This window comes from Thermobia domestica, chromosome 4, assembly GCF_964235325.1.
Source record: "Thermobia domestica chromosome 4, izTheDome1.hap1.1, whole genome shotgun sequence".
In the NCBI taxonomy this organism is placed as follows: Eukaryota; Metazoa; Arthropoda; class Insecta; order Zygentoma; family Lepismatidae; genus Thermobia; species Thermobia domestica.
In genome coordinates this window covers 18,140,465-18,159,599 of record NC_137457.1, presented here as the reverse complement: position 1 = coordinate 18,159,599, position 19,135 = coordinate 18,140,465, and the positions used below count along the sequence as shown (strand labels likewise).

At 34.8% G+C, this 19,135-nt stretch overlaps 1 protein-coding gene across 2 annotated transcripts in view; it reads right to left on the bottom strand.

The window, feature by feature from the left end:
• Positions 1 to 2,042: 2,042 nt before the first annotated feature.
• Positions 2,043 to 19,135, bottom strand: part of LOC145683752 (potassium voltage-gated channel protein Shaw-like) — a 151,290-nt gene continuing 134,197 nt past the window's right edge. The window contains exons 7-8 of one of the 2 annotated variants that reach the window (XM_081755296.1): positions 12,155 to 12,285; positions 2,043 to 2,306 (exon numbers count right to left, since the gene is read on the bottom strand). In XM_081755296.1, the coding sequence (XP_081611422.1) occupies positions 2,085 to 2,306; positions 12,155 to 12,285 (353 nt within the window). In that variant the 3' untranslated portion in view covers positions 2,043 to 2,084. The remainder of the gene's footprint in view (positions 2,307 to 12,154; positions 12,286 to 19,135) is intronic. The other variant, XM_081755297.1, reaches the window with a different exon arrangement.

The following is a 19,135-nucleotide window of genomic DNA, read 5'->3' as shown; positions in this document are numbered from 1 at the left end:
CTTAACATAGACGATAATCTTGATGAATGTCGGCTATTCTTAGATGAATCAAAACTATTCTTCAAATATATTCTACGTAAACTTCTACAAATTGCTGAAACTAAAATCAAGTAAGAACTGTTATTGTCACTCAAATTCGCTAACTCGTCAATGATCCTAAATTTGATGCAGTGTTAGAAAATGAGGAGAGAATTGCATGAGATTCTTTCTGAAAAGTGGTGATGAATGTTTTGGGGAACGAGCGGCCACAGAACTATAAGGAAGTAGATCTGCACCTAATAACTTCTATCAAACAATAGGGTGTAATGTATCATTAAAAATGCATATGATGCAGGTCTACATAGATTTCTTCATAGAAAATTGCGGAGGAGTCATTGATGCACATGGGTAATATTTCGACCAAGTTATATCTATGATGGAGAAACAATATCAGGGCTATTGGAGCAACTCTGCTCTTGCCGATTGTTGTTGGAGGGAAAATTCCTAATTTTTTCCAATGTAAGCCCTTTCTTGTACAACACACACATATATATATTACCATGATATCATTTGAAAGCCTGTTTTATTCTGAAGAGAATGACGTATGAACCAAGATAATCAGATGAACTCAAATAAATAATATTGTTCGGATTCATTTGATTTTATAGTTATCTCTCTTTTTCCTATATGAAATTTGGTATTGTCCAGCAGAACTGAGAAATATTTTTTTCCGTCACAACTGTTGTAGGTATTACAATGAAACTTGGCACATGTATTACTTATAAACTACAGTAGTTTTAAAGGTATACTATATTTGGGTGTCTTTAGTCGGGGCCGTACCAGGGAATGCTACATTTGAAAATAGGGATTTTTGGACGGGAAATTCCCCATTTAACCTTGACTTTCCCTCTTCCTATACATCATGTACACATGCGCATAGCACCATTTGCAAGCTGGATTTATTCTAAAGTGAATGACATATGAACCAATATAATTAGATGAACAGAATTGAAGCAATAGCTTCTTAAGTGAAAGACCAAATAGAAAATTCAAGAATCTAACTGTCAACATTACATAACACAAAGTTCTGTCGATTACACTTAATCTCGGATTAATTCATCATTTTTTTTTAATTTTCATATTCAGCATCCTTTCTTGCATAAGAAAATGTACTTTTTTCTTTTCAGAAGCCTGAAAAAAGTTAAAATTTGTTGGCCAGTGTTATCAGGCATTAATTTGTTTAGCTTGACACATTTTTTTAATGAAAGTGAATTATTTGGTGTTTTAAAGTGCTTTATTATTATTTTCTGCTTTTAAAATATTTATTAGTTTCTACTTTTTGTGATTTGGCGAAGTCGGTTAATATTTATTTAGAGTTATTATTTGTTATTCTTATCGCTATACTCTATTAGTTTATCGGTAAATTTTATATTCATTTCTTGCTTACATAACTTAAAATATATTGTATAAAATATAATCATGATCATTTCATGTATTGAGTGCTGCTGCTTAATTGTAACAATGGTGGTATAATAGTAACAAGTACAAAAGTAGATGACGAATTTCTCCTACATATTTTTTTCTTTAAATTTTCATTTCCAAAAATCAATAAAGTAAAAGTTTATGAAAATGTAACTTATTGTTTGTTACTTGTCAAGCATACCACGTAAAGATTTACCCGTAACTAAAATATAAAATCTAGTATAAATTCCCAATATCAGTTATTGGGATTTTAGTACATTTCTGCGTTATTTCAATAACAGAAAACAAATTATTTTGGTTTTCATGTAAGTGTTCTTTTATTACCACAATAGAGAACTCTGTTTTGTTTTATATAACTTGATATGTTTCGGATATGTTTTAGAATAATGAGCAAGTAAGCACATTTGAATTTTTTATTCATTTTACTTGGTTTAAAAAGTGAAAAAATATTGCCGATTTCTGGAATATAGTATAATAATTTTCTCGTTGTTTTAAAATAGAAGGTAACAAATTTAATTCACTACTACATCAATGATTAAGACGGTTGTGACCATTTCAGTAATCCTTACTTGAATAATTTTAGCTCCTACGAAATTGTTTAAGTTTTCCACTTCTGTTTCTCCTTAAACGATCTGTTGTATTGCATCATCTTTTGCTTCAGTCTTTGATACAACTGTAACTTCTTCCGTAGAAGGTTGTGGGTCCTTGTCATGATCTTCCGTCTTCTGAGACGTTGATTCGGCTTTCTGCTCCGTTTCTGGGTCTTTGTCTTTCGGCTTCTCCTCAGTAGCTCTGACGATCGTAGAGGATTGAGTTGTAGGTGGCTGCCGAGGCTGTAGTAAAACCTGAAACACACAACTAATCGTTAGTTAAGTAATTGGTAAACGTACCATATGATTTTTTTAGTTATTGCTCATAGAGTATGTTAATAAAGAAATAAGTTTCGTTTCAAATTACGAAACTATGATAGATTTTCAGATTATGCATGTTGAATAATGAAACCGGAAATAACATATCTTTAAACTCACGGTTTCAATAGGGTGTCAAGTTCAAAGTTAGAACTGATCCTCGGGCGTTTAATCCGTTTCAAAAGCAGTTTCTCACTACCAGCAATTATCATTACATAGAAATCAATCTAAAACTGCAAGTTCCAATAGTTTTTATTACTTTCCGTATCAACAGAAGATCAACACTTGATACTAAATCCAATACCTGCAATGCCTATGTATGCATAACCTGGAAGTGTAATTTTTTGATTAAAGTAAGACTCTTGGGTATAGATTAGAAACATTGGTTGAACTGTAACAGATCTAACATGGTGCCCATCTCTTAAATGTAGAATAAAATTTTAAACAAATGATTGAATTCAATTTATAACAAGAAACAGAATATACTCCTGAAAAATAACAAAATTTAACACCACTTTTTGAATTTACATCTTTTTTATCCTATAATTCACACTAAATACTCATATGTACCGAAAGAAGAAAGTAAAACTCCAAATAAAGTAGCAACATTAGCTGTTTGTTTATACCCTAGAACTGTTAGTTGAATTGTCAGAAAACTTACTGAGTATATGTCTCTACAGACGCAGACTTTTTTTAAAGTTTCATCCACATATGTAACAGACCAAAAACAAACTCTGAAAATCTAGCTAGAATTTAAAAAAATGTAAAATGTAAACATAATGAATGTTAAAGACCATAATCAACGTTATAATACCATCATTCTTTTTTTCATAAGGAGGAATCTCGGCAGATGTCCTAAACTGTTTCTAACCATGCATACACAAGTAATAAAAGTATCACTAGGCGCAAGTCCTAAATTTATCTAGGTATAGAAGTCCTAAATCATCTGTATTAACAGTTTCTGAAGAGCAGAATTCCTAAACTGTGGCAGTTCTATAATTTATAATACGTGCCCAAAGATTTCTTTACTTGATGATCCTATGCGAAAGGTAGGTCAAATGTTATGTAGGATATATAAGTCATTTAAATATTTCGAACATTTTTTCAGGTACGCATGCCCATTTATGCCTAGTTATATATGGAAGAACAGAATTTTATTTATTGTATTGATTTGTTGTCGAGCTTAAAACAAGTAAGTGTTCTAATCTGGCAAATTGTTCTGATATTGATAAGATCCGAACTCCAGCCAAGAATTTGCTCATTTATTTCTTATGTGACACATGGTAAAATATCTAAAAATAATTTAGTTACATATCTAATATCACTATTAAAATTATGACAATTCTATAAACATTTCATTCATTACAATGTATCTAGGTGTTTACTTTCACCGAAAGCCTAAAGCAATATACCTGTGTATATTCATAGATACATATGTAAAGAAATACATTTTGCGTTCTGCCAGTAAGGTAAAAGTACACAAATATGTGAGGAGTTATGGAATAGGTGCGGGTGATATGGAATATCAACATGTCTATTATGTCCTTCGTTGCTTTCTTACGCTAGTCATCTCAACTAATTTTATTAACACAACGAATGAAATGAATGCAGGAAAATTTTGTTTTAGGGTTATGAAAGCACTCGAGTAAGAAAAATGCAATTTTGAGAATACCTGCAATTTTCTTAGGGATGTCTACGTTACTTAATTTAATGCACATAGTTTATATTGTATGTGCAACTTATACTATTGTTGCATGTGTTTGTGCATATTTATTCACATTGCTGTAGAACCTATGCGATAATGTGAACAGTCATTATGGAAAGTGATATGGACCACTTCACTTTACAGAAATTCCAAAACTCTTCCATTGGTTCTGTTTAACTTTTGAAGATTTTAACGGTGAGGAATGTACCATGCCATAGTACTGTGAAATACCTAATACAAAATGAAGTGAATAATTTGAGAATAAATTTTGGAAGAGAGTTGAGTTGAAATGAAAGCACAGTGAGAGCAATCAATTCAATGGAATAAATATGCTTATAAAAAAATTCTCGCTCTGACATGGAACATCCGTAAAGTGTTGCACGCCGATTTCAACGAAATTTTGCAGGTAGATACTAGACACAAAATAAACTGACCCGCATTTTTTCCTTTTTGCGGAAAAACGGATTGAAGGCGCCTAAGCCCCTCCCAAAGTATTTTTCAAAAAAGCTTGAAATCTCCAAAAGAACATGAGAAAATTTGCAGAAAAAAGTAGTATACACATACTAGATACAAAATTAATGAATACGTTTTTTTTTCTTTTTTGTGAAAAAAGGTTGCAGCGGGAACAGCGGCCGCCATTTAAATATCTTCAAAAGTAATGATAAACGCCAAATTCGACAAAAGGGAACAAGCAATTCCGATGAAACTATGCATGCAGATACTAGACTTAAAAGTAAGAAATACATATTTTTTTTCGTTTCTGCGGAAAAAGGTTTGAAGGGGCCTAATCCCCTCCCGGAATATTTTCAAAACAAACTCGAAATCTGCAAAAGGACAGGAATAATTTGCAGAAAAAGGCGTATGTAATACAAGATATACAAGTAAAATATACGTATTTACTATTTCCTGCGGAACAACTGTTGCAAGAAGAGCCACATCCACACCAAATTCATCCAAATAGTTTACAAAGTCTCAATCGACAAAGAATCACAAACAATTCGGATGAGAGTATAAAGGCATTTGTTAGACGTGCAATGAAGAAATACATATTGCAAGTACTATCGACCACTTTATAACACAGACCAACAGTTTTTTAAGCACAATATCTTATGCAACAAATGTGTCACAATAATGACATTCCACAAAAAATGCTTTAAACAAAGTGATCTCTTACATCAACCACAACGAATCACAGCAACATGTCCACAAATATCACATGTCGAGATGTGATTCGTGGAAAAGGAGAACTCTGCTGGGGTCTGAAATTGTGCCGGTTTGTCTGTTGTATAGCCAATGTGATATCACGCGTATTTAATGACATCTTTGTATCTTGGAATTGATTATGTGTAGTTTGATTATGTTATCCCGTAGATGCAAATTAATATCAGACTGTTGTAAGATAACAGTGTCCGAAAAGCGGCGCACAAATATCTTCCACAAGCGAAAAAAGTACACATCTAATGGTTGCAGCTTCCAAGTTAAACCTTGAGGTATTGTAAGTAGCACAGTATTTTTCTCTTCCGGTTCAATGGGGTGTAGGGTATTTTCTAAATGTCCACTCCAAGCATCCAATATAAGAACTGTTTGATGCTGTGTAGTAGGAAAATACACGTGCTCTAGCCAACGACGATAAAGTTCCTTTGTGAGTTTCCCTGATTTTGAGGCGGCAAGATATACGTCACGGGGGCGAAACACAGTGTTTTGCACGCGTGGGCCGAACTCAAGACTCCTTCAGAACAATGAGTAATGGTGCTAGCAAAACACCATTGACAGAGATGGTCGGTTGTATTGTGTAACTGTGTGTTGTCGCACTCACGGATTGGACAACTGTTTCCACTTTCTTCATTCCCTGAGCAGCCAAGGTTCGACCACCATGCATTTCTAGTTGGAAACCACTTTGGTCGGAGTTATACATATTACCTGGGTCGAATTGGATAATATGGTGTTTTACATTGTCAATAAAGGCATTTATGATTCTCAATATGTGCTCTTTAACTTCAGACTTATGTGTCGTAGATATAAATTTCCTCACCTTTCGCGATACGATTTTGTGTGTTGTTTTAAACTCCCATTGCCAGGTATGTGATGCCTTAAATGATGGAAGGTGAAATCTATTGCTGGCCTGCAGAGCCCATCATCGTAGATCAACATTGTGTACTGGAAAGTGTGCCTCACGAATGTCTTGGAATTGCCGAAGAACGTATTGAGATACCTGCGATATCTTATTCTTGCGTGTTCCTCCACTAATGACTTGTTTTTCCCAGCGTTCTAGCTGCTGCCTTGAGGTTACCTTTCTAAATTTTGCTTGCACGGATCGAAGGGATAGCGGTCTTTTAATACCACTTCTCCAGTAGTTGATTGCCTTTCGTTTGTATGCAAGGTGATGTCTGCTTGACCATGTATGGTTGTGCCGCCATGGCACTCCTCTATGTCGTCATCCACAGGAGAATATTGGGCGGTATTTTCTTCCTTGTCGTCATTCTCAATTGTTAATGTTTCTTCTGTGTCCAACGTAACCATATCGTCCATCCAGTATTCCAGCAAGCATTGCAATATGCGTGTTGTATCCCTTTCCTGCGCTGTTATGGGCGACTCTGGTAGCTGTATCACTTCAAAAGCAAGAAACAGTAAATGCAGAATGTTAGCGGGGTTCATGCTAGATTTCTCTTCTTTAACACGCTGATGGAACAACGAATTTACATCATACACATATGAGTATCTGACGCAATGTACTTAACTTTTTGATTAGTTATTATATACACAAGGTAGATATTGATCGTGTGGCTCATTATCGTGAAGTGTTCTTCTGTGGCATTCATGTATCATTATCACAAGTAAACAATTATTGCACAAGCCGAGAGCCAGATAAGTATAATTGCACACGGCCTTGTCAATTATCGGTCATATGTTTTGCACAATAGATAAAATTACTATCGCTCGAACTTATCATATGCAGCGATGAGCATGACCACCTCGTAGGCTTGCTACTGAGAGATAACATTATACATATTTCATAATACAATTTGATATCTTCTGCTGCCCAATTATATGCACTCAACCTTTGAAACCGCTCTTCAGAATATATATCTCTTGCATTGTTTGTTAAGTAAATGACACTTTAACAACTTCCGGTATGTGAGACTAACTTGTAAGATATTCGTATGTCGTTTCAGAAGTTCTTTCTTTTACATGTAGTTTCTCCATGAGTGGGACATATATATTGGCTCGTAATAGAAAGATATATTGGCCCCAGAAATATATATTGGGTATGTGAAATATATGTTTGAAATTTCTGCAAATTGTTTGTGAGCTTTTGGAGATTTAGAGCTTTTTTGGAAAATATTCTGGAAAGGGCTTACTCCCCTTAGAACAGTTTTTTTCACACAAAAGAAAAATACGTATTCCTTACTTTTAAGTCTACAATCTACATGCATAGTTTCCTCGGAATCGCTTGTACCCTTTTGACGAATTCGATCTTTGTCATTATTTTTGGAGATATTTAAATGTGGGCTGCTGTTCCCCCTGCAACCGTTTTTTCACACAAAAGAGAAAAAAACGTATTCCTTAATTTTCTATCTAGTATGTATATACGCCTTTCTATGCAAATTGCTCATGTTCTTTTGGAGATTTCAAGCTTTGTTGAAAATACTTTGGAAGGGGCTTAGGCCCCATCAAACCGCTTTTCCGCAGAAACGAAAAAATGCAGGTCACTTTATTTTGTGTCTAGTATCTACCTGCAAAATTTCGTTGAAATCGGCTTGCAACACTTTTCGAATGTTCCACGTGAGTGATGTGCTTGTATTTTTGAAATTGTTCATTAGAACAACAAATTTGTAGAGTAAAATTAACTTCATTCATAAGTGTTTTTTAGGGGTAATTGCAATGTTCGTAAATGAGATAATAGTAGAATAGAAACTACTTATTTATATTATTTCCGCCGCACACAAACACGCACTATCCAATTGACTTAAATTTAATTAACTTATTGACTTAAATTTAATTGACTTATTTTCCAATAATTTCCAAAATTTCAGTACAATTTGTTCGATATACGATTTTTTAAGTTTTATTTTGATATTAGCAGTGTGGCTGTATGAGACGTTGACCTATGGTTTAACGTTAAATCGGAAATCCATGAGCTCTCGCCGGGAATCGAATCCGAATCTCCCAAACCAAATTTGTTCGTATTAGGGACCTCTAATCTTTGTTGTAAATCTGTACAAAAAGTAGTAATCTAACATTGAACTAACAAAGTGATTTGTGAAAATCAAAATGTTTTTATAACCGCTCATTTAATTCCATCTCTCTCTCTCTCTCTCTCTCTCTCTCTCTCTCTCTCTTTCATTCCTTCTTTTATATACAAAGTGGGTCATTTATCTTGAAACTCTCTTATACCTTTTAAACCAGTGAGTAAAATTCGATGAAATTTTCTAACTAGCTAATATCAATAAGGGCATGTTGTTTGATATAGTCTGCAATATCACCAGGATAACAGTTTTTCCAAACCAACATAAAGTTATGTACTTTTTATAAATCGCACTACATAACATTACTGTATTATACGTTTCAAAAATATACAAGCAAAACGAAAACACACAATATCACATTTGCTATTAACTGCAATAAACTAAGGACCCTATAGTATCACAAACATCCGTAAACATCCAAATTTTGGAGATCTCCACAACACAACTTACTCAAAAGAGACTGATTATTAGTGCATGCTGCAAGTACTTTAGTGTTGAATAACAATAAGATTATCTACTTATAAGACGTAGAAATAAACAAACAAAGAACTGAAAATGATACTTCACTTCACATGGTTTCCAATTAAAAAAACGTGCCCATAAAGCTTTTGCATTCAATTAAGTAGATGTTTTTCAATAGACATAAGGACGATATTACCGTTCACTCAAATGTGACATTTTAACCAGTCCCGGAGATAAGATGAATATTGGTGAATTCGGCAACAATACGAACAATACATACATTTTGTAACTGCGGGAACTTGTAATTACCAAGGACAAAAACGTTTCCTATAATGCTAAACAAGTAAACGAGACCAACTTTTCTAAAGGAAGTTCCTAAAACTAAATTAGTTTAAGCAGCATACTCTTGTTATTCGTACCTCTGAAACGGGTTAAGATATACAATTGCTCTAAATGATATTACGATCTGCACTTCTATTGAAAAATAATCTAGAGAATTGGATGTAATACTTGTTTAAACACTGTAAAGAAATAAACTTTTAGATGAAAATAAAATATGAACCATTCAAATAATTTTGTTCCTAATTGTTACAAACACGTCACATCATGGTCGAAATATTCGTTATTTTCAACGGACATTCAGAAGTTCGTATTAATTACGCTGTTACTGTTATGGAGGGCACCAACATTTACTGTTTTATTTTTACTGTGACTTCTTTCGTAAATCCCAACACGGAACAATTAATGTCGTGTTAATAAACAATAAAACTGTACGTTGGCAACATTGTTAATCTGGTGATATTGCAGATTATGAATCCCTGCTGAGGTTTACACTGTACGACGTCTTAGCGGTTTGCACTATTAACTTCAAAAGTTAGACAAGAAACATACCTAGATGTATAGCTACGTACATACTTGATTTTACGTAAAAAATTGCACTTAAGATGGATTTTTCTAGCGCATTTTTAACCTAGATTATTTGGAAATTATCGTCCCTTTGTAGAAAGTCACGTGCACTTTTAAAGTCTTACTCTAACACATAGTAATCAATCGTCAATAAAGTATTGGGTAATTTTCAAATTAAATGTTGCTATTAATGTGGCAAAACAAAGGTTGCCTGTTCGACAACAAAGAATGTGAATTTTTCATGAACAACATAGTATATGTGAGTCTTCTCGGGATTTTCCCATTTCCTCCCACAACTTCACATCACAACGTATTTCATACCTATTCTCTGTTCTTAAAACGTCAGCCGTTTCAGCCTACACAACTAAATTCTGGTACATAAAATTAGATATTTTGTTTAACTTTATTCAACAAGAAGCTAGGCTCACAGCTCCACACCTATAAAAGTAACCAACAAAGTTCTGTCTCTTTCCCACCCACCAAGTTCGAACATCGATTTGTCACTTAAGATGTACATGGAAAATAGTCCCCATCAGCATCAAGGACCTCCTGCCAACATTCTGGGAGTTTATGAATTCCATCGGTGTGGAACTTGGTGAGTCGTGAAGCGAAGAAGTTATCAACTGCATTTTCCACTTCTACTAGGTTTTTAAACTGACATCCTCTAAGGTGATTGTCCAAGGAAGGGACAGGTGATAATTGGACAGTGCAAAGTCCGGGAGCGTGGCGAATGCAATAGTGTTTCCCACCCAAGGGGTAAGATTGTGTACCGGGTCATCCTAGCCACGTCGGGCTTAGCGTTGTACTATAACAGGAGGACCCCGTTGCGATTCAGAAGTGTTGACTCCAGAGTTTTGAGGTTTTCTTGAACACGGCTCAACTGCTGACAGTACACAGTTGCATTGACGCTCTGCCCAGCGAGTAGCAGTTTCCGATGCAAAGTGCAGCAAGCAGTCTACCAAACGTACAGAAGGACCTTTTTCTGATGCAGTGCTGGTTTAGAAGCGGTTCATGGGATGCTAACCAATGATGAAGGCACCGTGGAGCTTCGTATATAACCGCCTTTCAGCACATGTCAACACCCTGTCCAGAAATGGCTCCTTCCTCAGTTGAGACAGGAAAGAAACACAGGTGTCTGGTCCCGTTGTCTTTGGCCCGGAGTCAAATCATATAGGATCCAACTTGTAGCGCTTCCCAAGTTGATAGAGGTGCTTCTGAATGGTTTCTCCATGTACACTGAATTGTAGTCCTAGTTCGTCCTATCTAGCCACCGTTCCCCTCAATTGCTGCCTGAAGATCCTCATTTTGTACATGTGTTCGTCTTCCAGCACGTGGTGCGTCTTCGAGTGTTTCCTTAAACTTGTTAAACCACCGCTGATTGTCCGCGTAGTCACGACACCCTCACCAAAGGTCTGTCATATCTTCCGCTCGCTCCAGGTGCGTTTGATCCCAGTTTGAACCCGTACTGCATACACACCCTTATGACGCTCTGTAGAGGTCCATGTTTAATCTGTCCTAAGCACGTTCAAGGCGTTACTGAACTGCCACAACGAGGTATTATGTTGGATATTCACACACCAAGAATTGAATTTCGCCTTATCTTCATTCGTATGCAACTCACGGTGAAGATCAATTTAACACTGACCTACACAAAAAGCGACAGTATTTTCTTGGTAACCTTTATAGTTATTATGGGATTAAGTGCTAAAATTAAAATAAAATTAGATATTGTGGTGTTAGTACCTAACATAAGCTTAAATTGGAATAATAATGATAACAGTAACGAATTCTTAATTTGTCGTTCATAAAGATGTTTGGTCACGAATGTTTAACTTGATTGTGCATAGTCAGAGGATGCACATCCAATGTGATTTTAATTTCTTGGCTCAAAATCGGCTTTCTTAATACAAATTGTACTTACTGCTCGAAAACGGTTGGACCGCTTGGATGTTCAAACTGAATATTTATGATGAAATCTCGACCACTAACCTTGCCTAGAAGTTAACTACTAATCCACAGAGAAATTTTAAACTTTCATTTTATATATTTACTTTATAAATCTTGATAAAATTGATGCCTATAAGAAGCTTTGACCAACTACAGATTCACGTTCAAGTGTTGTCATTGAAGTGGTATTTTCATGTATTTAATATTATAATAAGTAATCTTCTGCTGCTTTTCTTCATGATGCGAGCTGCTGTTTACAGGCATGTAGATCAACGTAATCAACGAAGATTTGAAAAATATAGCCAGGACATAATTTAAATATCTTTTGTGCAGAAAGCAAGCCTCGAGCTTCGGTAGAAGTCCCTGGGAGAAAGAATATTTTCCGGGAAATTGATTATGAGAATCTTAAATTTAATTGTCTGACCAATTAACATCGCACACAATTAGACATAGTTGGACATGCATGTCATTATACAAGACTACACTCTGGTTATAAATAAGAAATAAAGATTATTTACCTGCAGCGGAAGTAGCAAGTCCAAATTTCCAATGGTAGCAGCTCTTGGTTCTAATGGAGGAGGGTTTGATGTAACAGGCGTCAAAGATGGCGTCCTCAAGGGTAACAAAGGCAAACTTGATCCACTTTCTACTGAAAGTATAAGAAAGAAGGAAAACAACAATCTGACAACAATACGAAGAAAGCAGGTCGTCATAATTTTATTTGTATTGAATACCAATTAAGTAGTAATTATAGTAGTATATTTGTATGTATTAGATACCTTCACAATGTAAAAAATACAAGTATAGTATAAGGCCGAGTAATGGAGTAGATTGGCAGTCATGATATAATAATATATCTGCTATTTTTGCGTTGCATTCTTACGGTGGTTCAATAACATTGTGCCATGAATACATATTTTGCAGAATTAAATACTACAAAGAAATAAAAAATTGGATATTCATTTTTAAAGAGAAACATTTAATATTAATCTAAATATATTTTAATAGCGTTGCAAGAATTTGGCAGGCCCAGGAAAGAGGACATGTATGGAAATGTGTGCTTGCCATTTCAAGATCATTTTCTATCTATCCTGTGAAAGTGCTATTGTATAAAACATCTAATGCGTCTGAAACTGGGAATGTGTCAGAAATTTTGATTTTTTTTTATTATTAACTCTTAGAGTACCAAGTCTAAAATATAACGTAAAGTACTAAGCCTGGGTGATTTTGACCCAGGCGACTTTTTGTTAAAATATATCAAGTTTGATTCAAGGAGTTAAAATTTACAACGTTCAATAACAAGAACAATATACCTGAACTTTCTTTTTATTACAGTAAATTTTATACTTTGTATAAACTGATAGTGGCGGCTCGTGACACTCTCAAACAATACCTAAATTATAGTACTGTAACAAAAAAATATACACAAAAATATGGATCTTTTTTAGGAATAATTCCTGTCACACATGGTATTTTGATTACACCTGACAGTTCTTACAGAGCGGCTCGCTGGTACAGTGTCCCTTGCATACAAACTTGTGGCAGATTGCACACTTTTGATGAGTGAAAAATCACATGGCTTGCTGAAAATAAAACAGATATTGTAGGAAAATGAACAACAATGTAGCAATTGGTGAGAAAGAAATGTACAGCGGTAAAATGTGAAGGGGGAAAGGGGGGGAAAAAGAGTTTGCAAAAATAAAACTTTCTATTATTCTCATTTCAATCAAAGCTCGGTATCACGGTTCTCTGGAAAACTCGTTTGTTCTTAGGAGTATATATTACAAACCTAATCTTTCGATAGAGCACTATGGCAGAGAACCAAAGTAAAGGAATTCTTTCCCTTGTTAAGTTGGGATACCACCATGTGAAATAAAATATATCGCGTCTCCTTGAAGTGATACTTTATCGAAAATAACTCGTTTTCCTTTATATATTCGAAGTTTCTGAGGGTTTCAAAATGAGGAAACATTACTGACAAACAAGGACGCATTTAGGGGTGGGTTCAGGTGGTCCGGACCCCATCTGAATTCCCAACTTTTCTATAAATTTAACCTAATTTTGGGGGTTAGTTTTTTAAAAAAATATTATAATTTATCCTAATACTGAAGTCGGAGCCCCAGATAACTTTAGACCCCTCCCGAAATAAATTCCTGCATACGTGCCTGCTGACAAATATATTTTCAATATATTCGTTAAATAATAAAGTAAAATATCTAAATTAGGAGCAAAAAGCTTCAACACGGTCTAACTTTTGTCCACTGCCAATATTGTTAGAAGGGATATTAATAGCAAAAACTCCTAGTCAATGTTGAACCTTGGAACTTCATCACGGACACAAGAATATTTTCGAAACACACTAAGGCCTAGCCAGAAAGCATTGTAAGCGAGATACGTTTGGCAACATCGCAAGGAAACAAATGAATGCTGAATTGAATTGTAACCCGTTCCTACTACTACTATTTTTACTACTAACTTTGCTATGGATCTGCATAGTACAAGGGCAAACTTATTTCAATGAAAGAAGTTTAATGAAAATTTTTAAAAAATTATTGTTAAATCACATTTGAATATTATTTTAAATCTTTTTTTAAAGAAAAAAGTGTTATAAAGATTTTAAAAAATTACAAAAATGATTCTTCTTAGGAAGGATTAGAACCCACGCCAAAACCAATCTTTCCTACTAGCATGCTGCGCTTGCTCACTCAGCTACGAGAACCGACAGCATTTAGCGTTTACTTTGTGCTATATTCACGTCATGAATCGTGATATCACCAACAGGATCACGATATAGACGTCTTTATTTTTCCTACATTGCAGTCCCCCGAGATTTGATCATTGTCTACTCGGACTGGAATTGTCATTTGGAACAAACACTTGAATATGAAGCCAACAATTCCTTTAAAATAGACGAAAACTTCGAAAGTTTTAAGAATTTTAACATTTTTGCCTTTTCACATAAGGAGGTCATAGCCTCTACACCGAAAAGCGCCCCCGAGATTTGATCATTGACCACTCAGACTGAAATTCTCATTTGGAACCAAAACTTTAATATCAGGTAAAAAATTAAACTTTTACATCAATTTGAACTTACTGGGTTCCGGTTAACCACACTATTATGTTTAGTTTAGTTAAGTGGTAATTTGTGACAGCTTCACATCATCAAAAGAATCCATCACTTCACCGCTTCCCCCCTCAGGAATCCGTGCTGGATCAGCTACTAGAATCAATAGACATTTTCCTATTCTTTTTGTCACCCTTGGTTGTGTAGGAGCTCCCTCGAATAAAGAAGTGGTAATGTTACAATCAAGGGGAGCTATGCATTAGGTACCTCTTTAGTTACCTACCCCTAACCGCACAGGGTTATCTTCGGTAGAATTAAAAATGTTACGTGATATTCCAATCATGAAGGGGGAGAGGGTGATATAAATATATTTCTCATTCATTTTGTCTGCCCTGCTTATCAGAAATTACGTAACGTTGTCCCTGTTTGTCAGTAACATTGTCCTTGTCTGTTGGTTGGGTACTGAAATGAGAGGGACAAAAAAGAGTCGTGCCGCCTCCCACATGGTTGCTAAAATTATTACAAAAGAAAGCATTTTAAACCAAGATGTCTAAGGTTACTACATTAGGTACGTGTGGCATATTCAGGATGATGATGATGATGATGATTATTATTATTATTATTATTATTATTATTATTATTATTACTATTATTATTATTATTATTATTATTATTATTATTATTATTATTATTATTATTATTATTATTATTATATGAATGTCTTTGGAGCACCGAAATTGTGTAAGACGAACCATGGTATGTACAGGTTTAAGATGGGTGGTCATAGGGGAGGAAAAACCAGGATTATTCTCTATCTGACTCTCTAACGTAAAGATTATGTGCTGAAGGTAAGAAGCATCATCATTCTACAATAAATTGCTTTTACGTAGAATATCAGCTACTTCAGTTCTCCTCCTTCGGGCTACTTACCTCATGTGCTAAATTCAAAACAATTTCTATTTAAAAAAAAGACATTGTAAAACTTTTCCGTAATTAAACATCTAGGGAAAATTAAACATTTAATAGGGAAATCTGTTATCAAAATGTCCAGACAAGTAGATAGAAAATTATTTAATGATAAACATTGTGAAACTTTATAAAATTCTCCAAATTAGAATTAACGTTTACTGAAAGCATCCGTTATACACCAGCGAGCATATTGTGAGCAGTGAGCACAGGGGAAATAATTACGAAACTGTTTGTAAACAAAAATTAGGGACACTAATGCAAGTGCGACAACATTTTTTCTTTTTTGGTATTGTCATGCGTTTTACACATATGTTACAATTTTATTTTTTCCCACATAAAAAAATAAATAAAATAAGCATAATAATAAAAGTAACAATTGCACTTCTATGGGGTTAGAACCAGCTACCTTCGGCATACAGACTTGTTGCTTTAACTAACTGAACTATTTGTTTTCTTATACAAACTGAACATGTTCTACGGTAAAAATGATTTTTCATTACGATCGTGCTACCAATTCGTCCTTTTCCATAGGTAATTTCCACTATATGCTCTATCTATACGTTAATACTTAGTATAAATACATATATTTGAAGTTTGCAGATAATGCACGTAATTAGAAATGTTTCATTAAAAGTTTCGTTTCTAGATCTAATCAACATTTCTCTCAATGACATAGATGTCGTTGCTTCGTGTTGAACTGCAGAATTCCCTCGCGTTCTTGAAAATTTCCCACTTTAGCAGAGTTGGTAATTCTCGTAATGTCGGTCGATTTAATGTTTTTTGCTTCTCATTTATTTATTTTAAGCTAATATCTAACACAAATATTTAAAACGGGCTTATTATTAACGTTTCCTGCTGAGGAAACCTTCCGAAATTTCGAACATATAAAGAAAACGGAGATATTTTCAAAAAAACTTCAAAATAAAGAGACGCGTCATTTATTTTGCTCATAGTAGTACAATGGCGGTGAAAATGCATGTTGGAGTTTAAAACATCGTGATGCTTCAACAAATGTTTTTCCAATTTCACATTATACCGTTGCACACTTGTGAGCGAAATGTATGACAAATGTCCACTCTCATGAGTAGGAATGGTACCGATATCGAGACTAGGCTTGATCACCTCTCCGTCTCGTCTTTAATTCGAGACTGAGATGTTCTTTTCCAAATGGAGTGGAGAGGAGATTAAGACGGAGTCTAGGCCCGTCTCGGTACCCATATGTCCATTCTGTACTTTTGCACATTTTGTCCGTCATATTGGATCCATCATATTGCGTGTTGCAATTTTAACGTTGGAGTCGTACTCCGCGACCACGAAGGTCCCTGCCTACCCAACCTCAGTTCCGCAGCGGTGTTTTGCACTATCTTCGATCCGCCATTCTGAATTTTACCCTTGTTCTTTGTAATTTATGTCCTCCACATTGGTTCTGCGATTTGCATTTGTAAACATTTAATGTCAGATTCGTATTCAGCTAATTTTTAAATTTATATTTATATATATATATAGTGACCCATTTTAATTTTTCCACGGAAATATTTCGACCATAAATGAACCGAACAAAATCTCAAATAGGAAATACAATGCGGCAAATCGATGGTAGTGTCGTGGTGCCCCCCAGAGCCGCTCTTCAAGGAGGCAAGGTGCCCAACTTTAAAATTTTAAATAGAAACATGAAGCGAGCAACACATCGATCGATAGATCTTTATAAATGAGAAAGCGATGTGGCAAAAGATTTTTCATATCGGACACCGTATTCAAAATGGCCGTAAAGATATGTTACCTGTATCAAATAAACGTCCAGTACCAGTAATATGAAAACTGATAAACATAAATGAACTAAATAAGAACTCAAATAGGAAAGCCATGGGGCAAATCAAATTATGTTTTTGCGGTTCCCTCAGGGCCGCATTTTATGGAGGCCGAGGCCAAAATGTAGACTAGCAATTTTAAACAAAATTATGGGTTAAGCTATACTGTAACTCGTTCGATAGATCATACACATACACTAAACATATTTGTGGCAAAAGATTGTTCATATGGGTCACTGTTTTCAAAATGGCCGCTAAAACATTGTGTCTGTGTCAGATAAAACGTCCAATACCATTAATATGAAAACGGTTGAACATAATAACCGATGAACAGAATAAAACTCCTATAGGAAGTCACAGAGTTTATTTATCATTCCACGACTCAAAAATGTTGCAATAGAAGAGATGACTAGAGTAAAAGTGTTATAATGCAAAAGAGGAAATCTTATTCCTAGGGAATCATCGTTCTAACGTCCTCCGTAAGTGGGTGAAGTGGGACTGGAAGGAACGATGAAATGGCAAACGGGATCCTTAGCTTTTGCAAATTGTATCTACACGACAAACTTATCTGAAATATGTTTCGTAAGATATAGAGGTCACTAATAGAAAAAGTAGGTAACATTCTTGTTAAAGGGTACCTTCCATTTTGATTGACAATTATGTGTGCAAAAGTGAATCAACTGAAATGCTCAATGAATTTGTCGAACAATGCAATTTTAGAACAATGTGTACAAACGTTGATTTTGCTGAAAAGTCGTCTGCACAAAATTGGTTCATTACTGTACAAGTCACTTGTACAGCAAAGTGTTTCAGACAAACCATACCTATTGCAAGTAAAAGGAGGGTTGCAAGTAAAAGCATTTGAGATTTTACCATTCATTACCACTTCACGAACTCACGGAGGAAGATCGAAAAGATAATTTTCTAAAAATTAAATTTCCTCTTTAGTATTATGTCACTTATACTTTAATAATCTTTTTCTCCATTGGATTATTCTCGAGGCGTGGAATGATAAATACTCTCTGTGATTTCCTATATGAGTTTTATCTGTTCATTCATCTCCAAACGTTTTCATATTAGGGGTACTGGACGTTTTATATGATACAGGAACCATGTCTTGCAGGCCATTTTAAAAATGGTGACCCATATGAACAATCATTTGTCACAACGCTGTTTACTGTATGGAGATCTATCGATCGAGGTATCACTTGATCCATATTTTTCTAAAATTTCTAATTTGGGTCCCCTTATAAAGCGTCCCTGAGGACCACCACGATGTTACCATTCGATTTGCCCCATGGTATTTCCTATTTGAGTTTTTGTTCAGTTCATTTATGTTCAACTAAAGTCGAGATATTTCTTTGGAAAGATCTCCACCCTATATATATATATATATATATATATATATATATATATATATATATATATATATATATATATATATATATAGGTAGATAGATAGATAGATAGATAGATAGATCTATATCACGTAAAACAATTACATATAGATCCTATTTGGTCCACTTTCCTGGTGTTTATGACCGTTCCTTGTTCTGATCTTCAAATGGCCTCCACGCCCTGTAGAGGCCCCATTGAAGCGAAATATTCAACATGTCATGTGTACCCGGTGTGTCCTTTCCAACGATATATGCAGATCC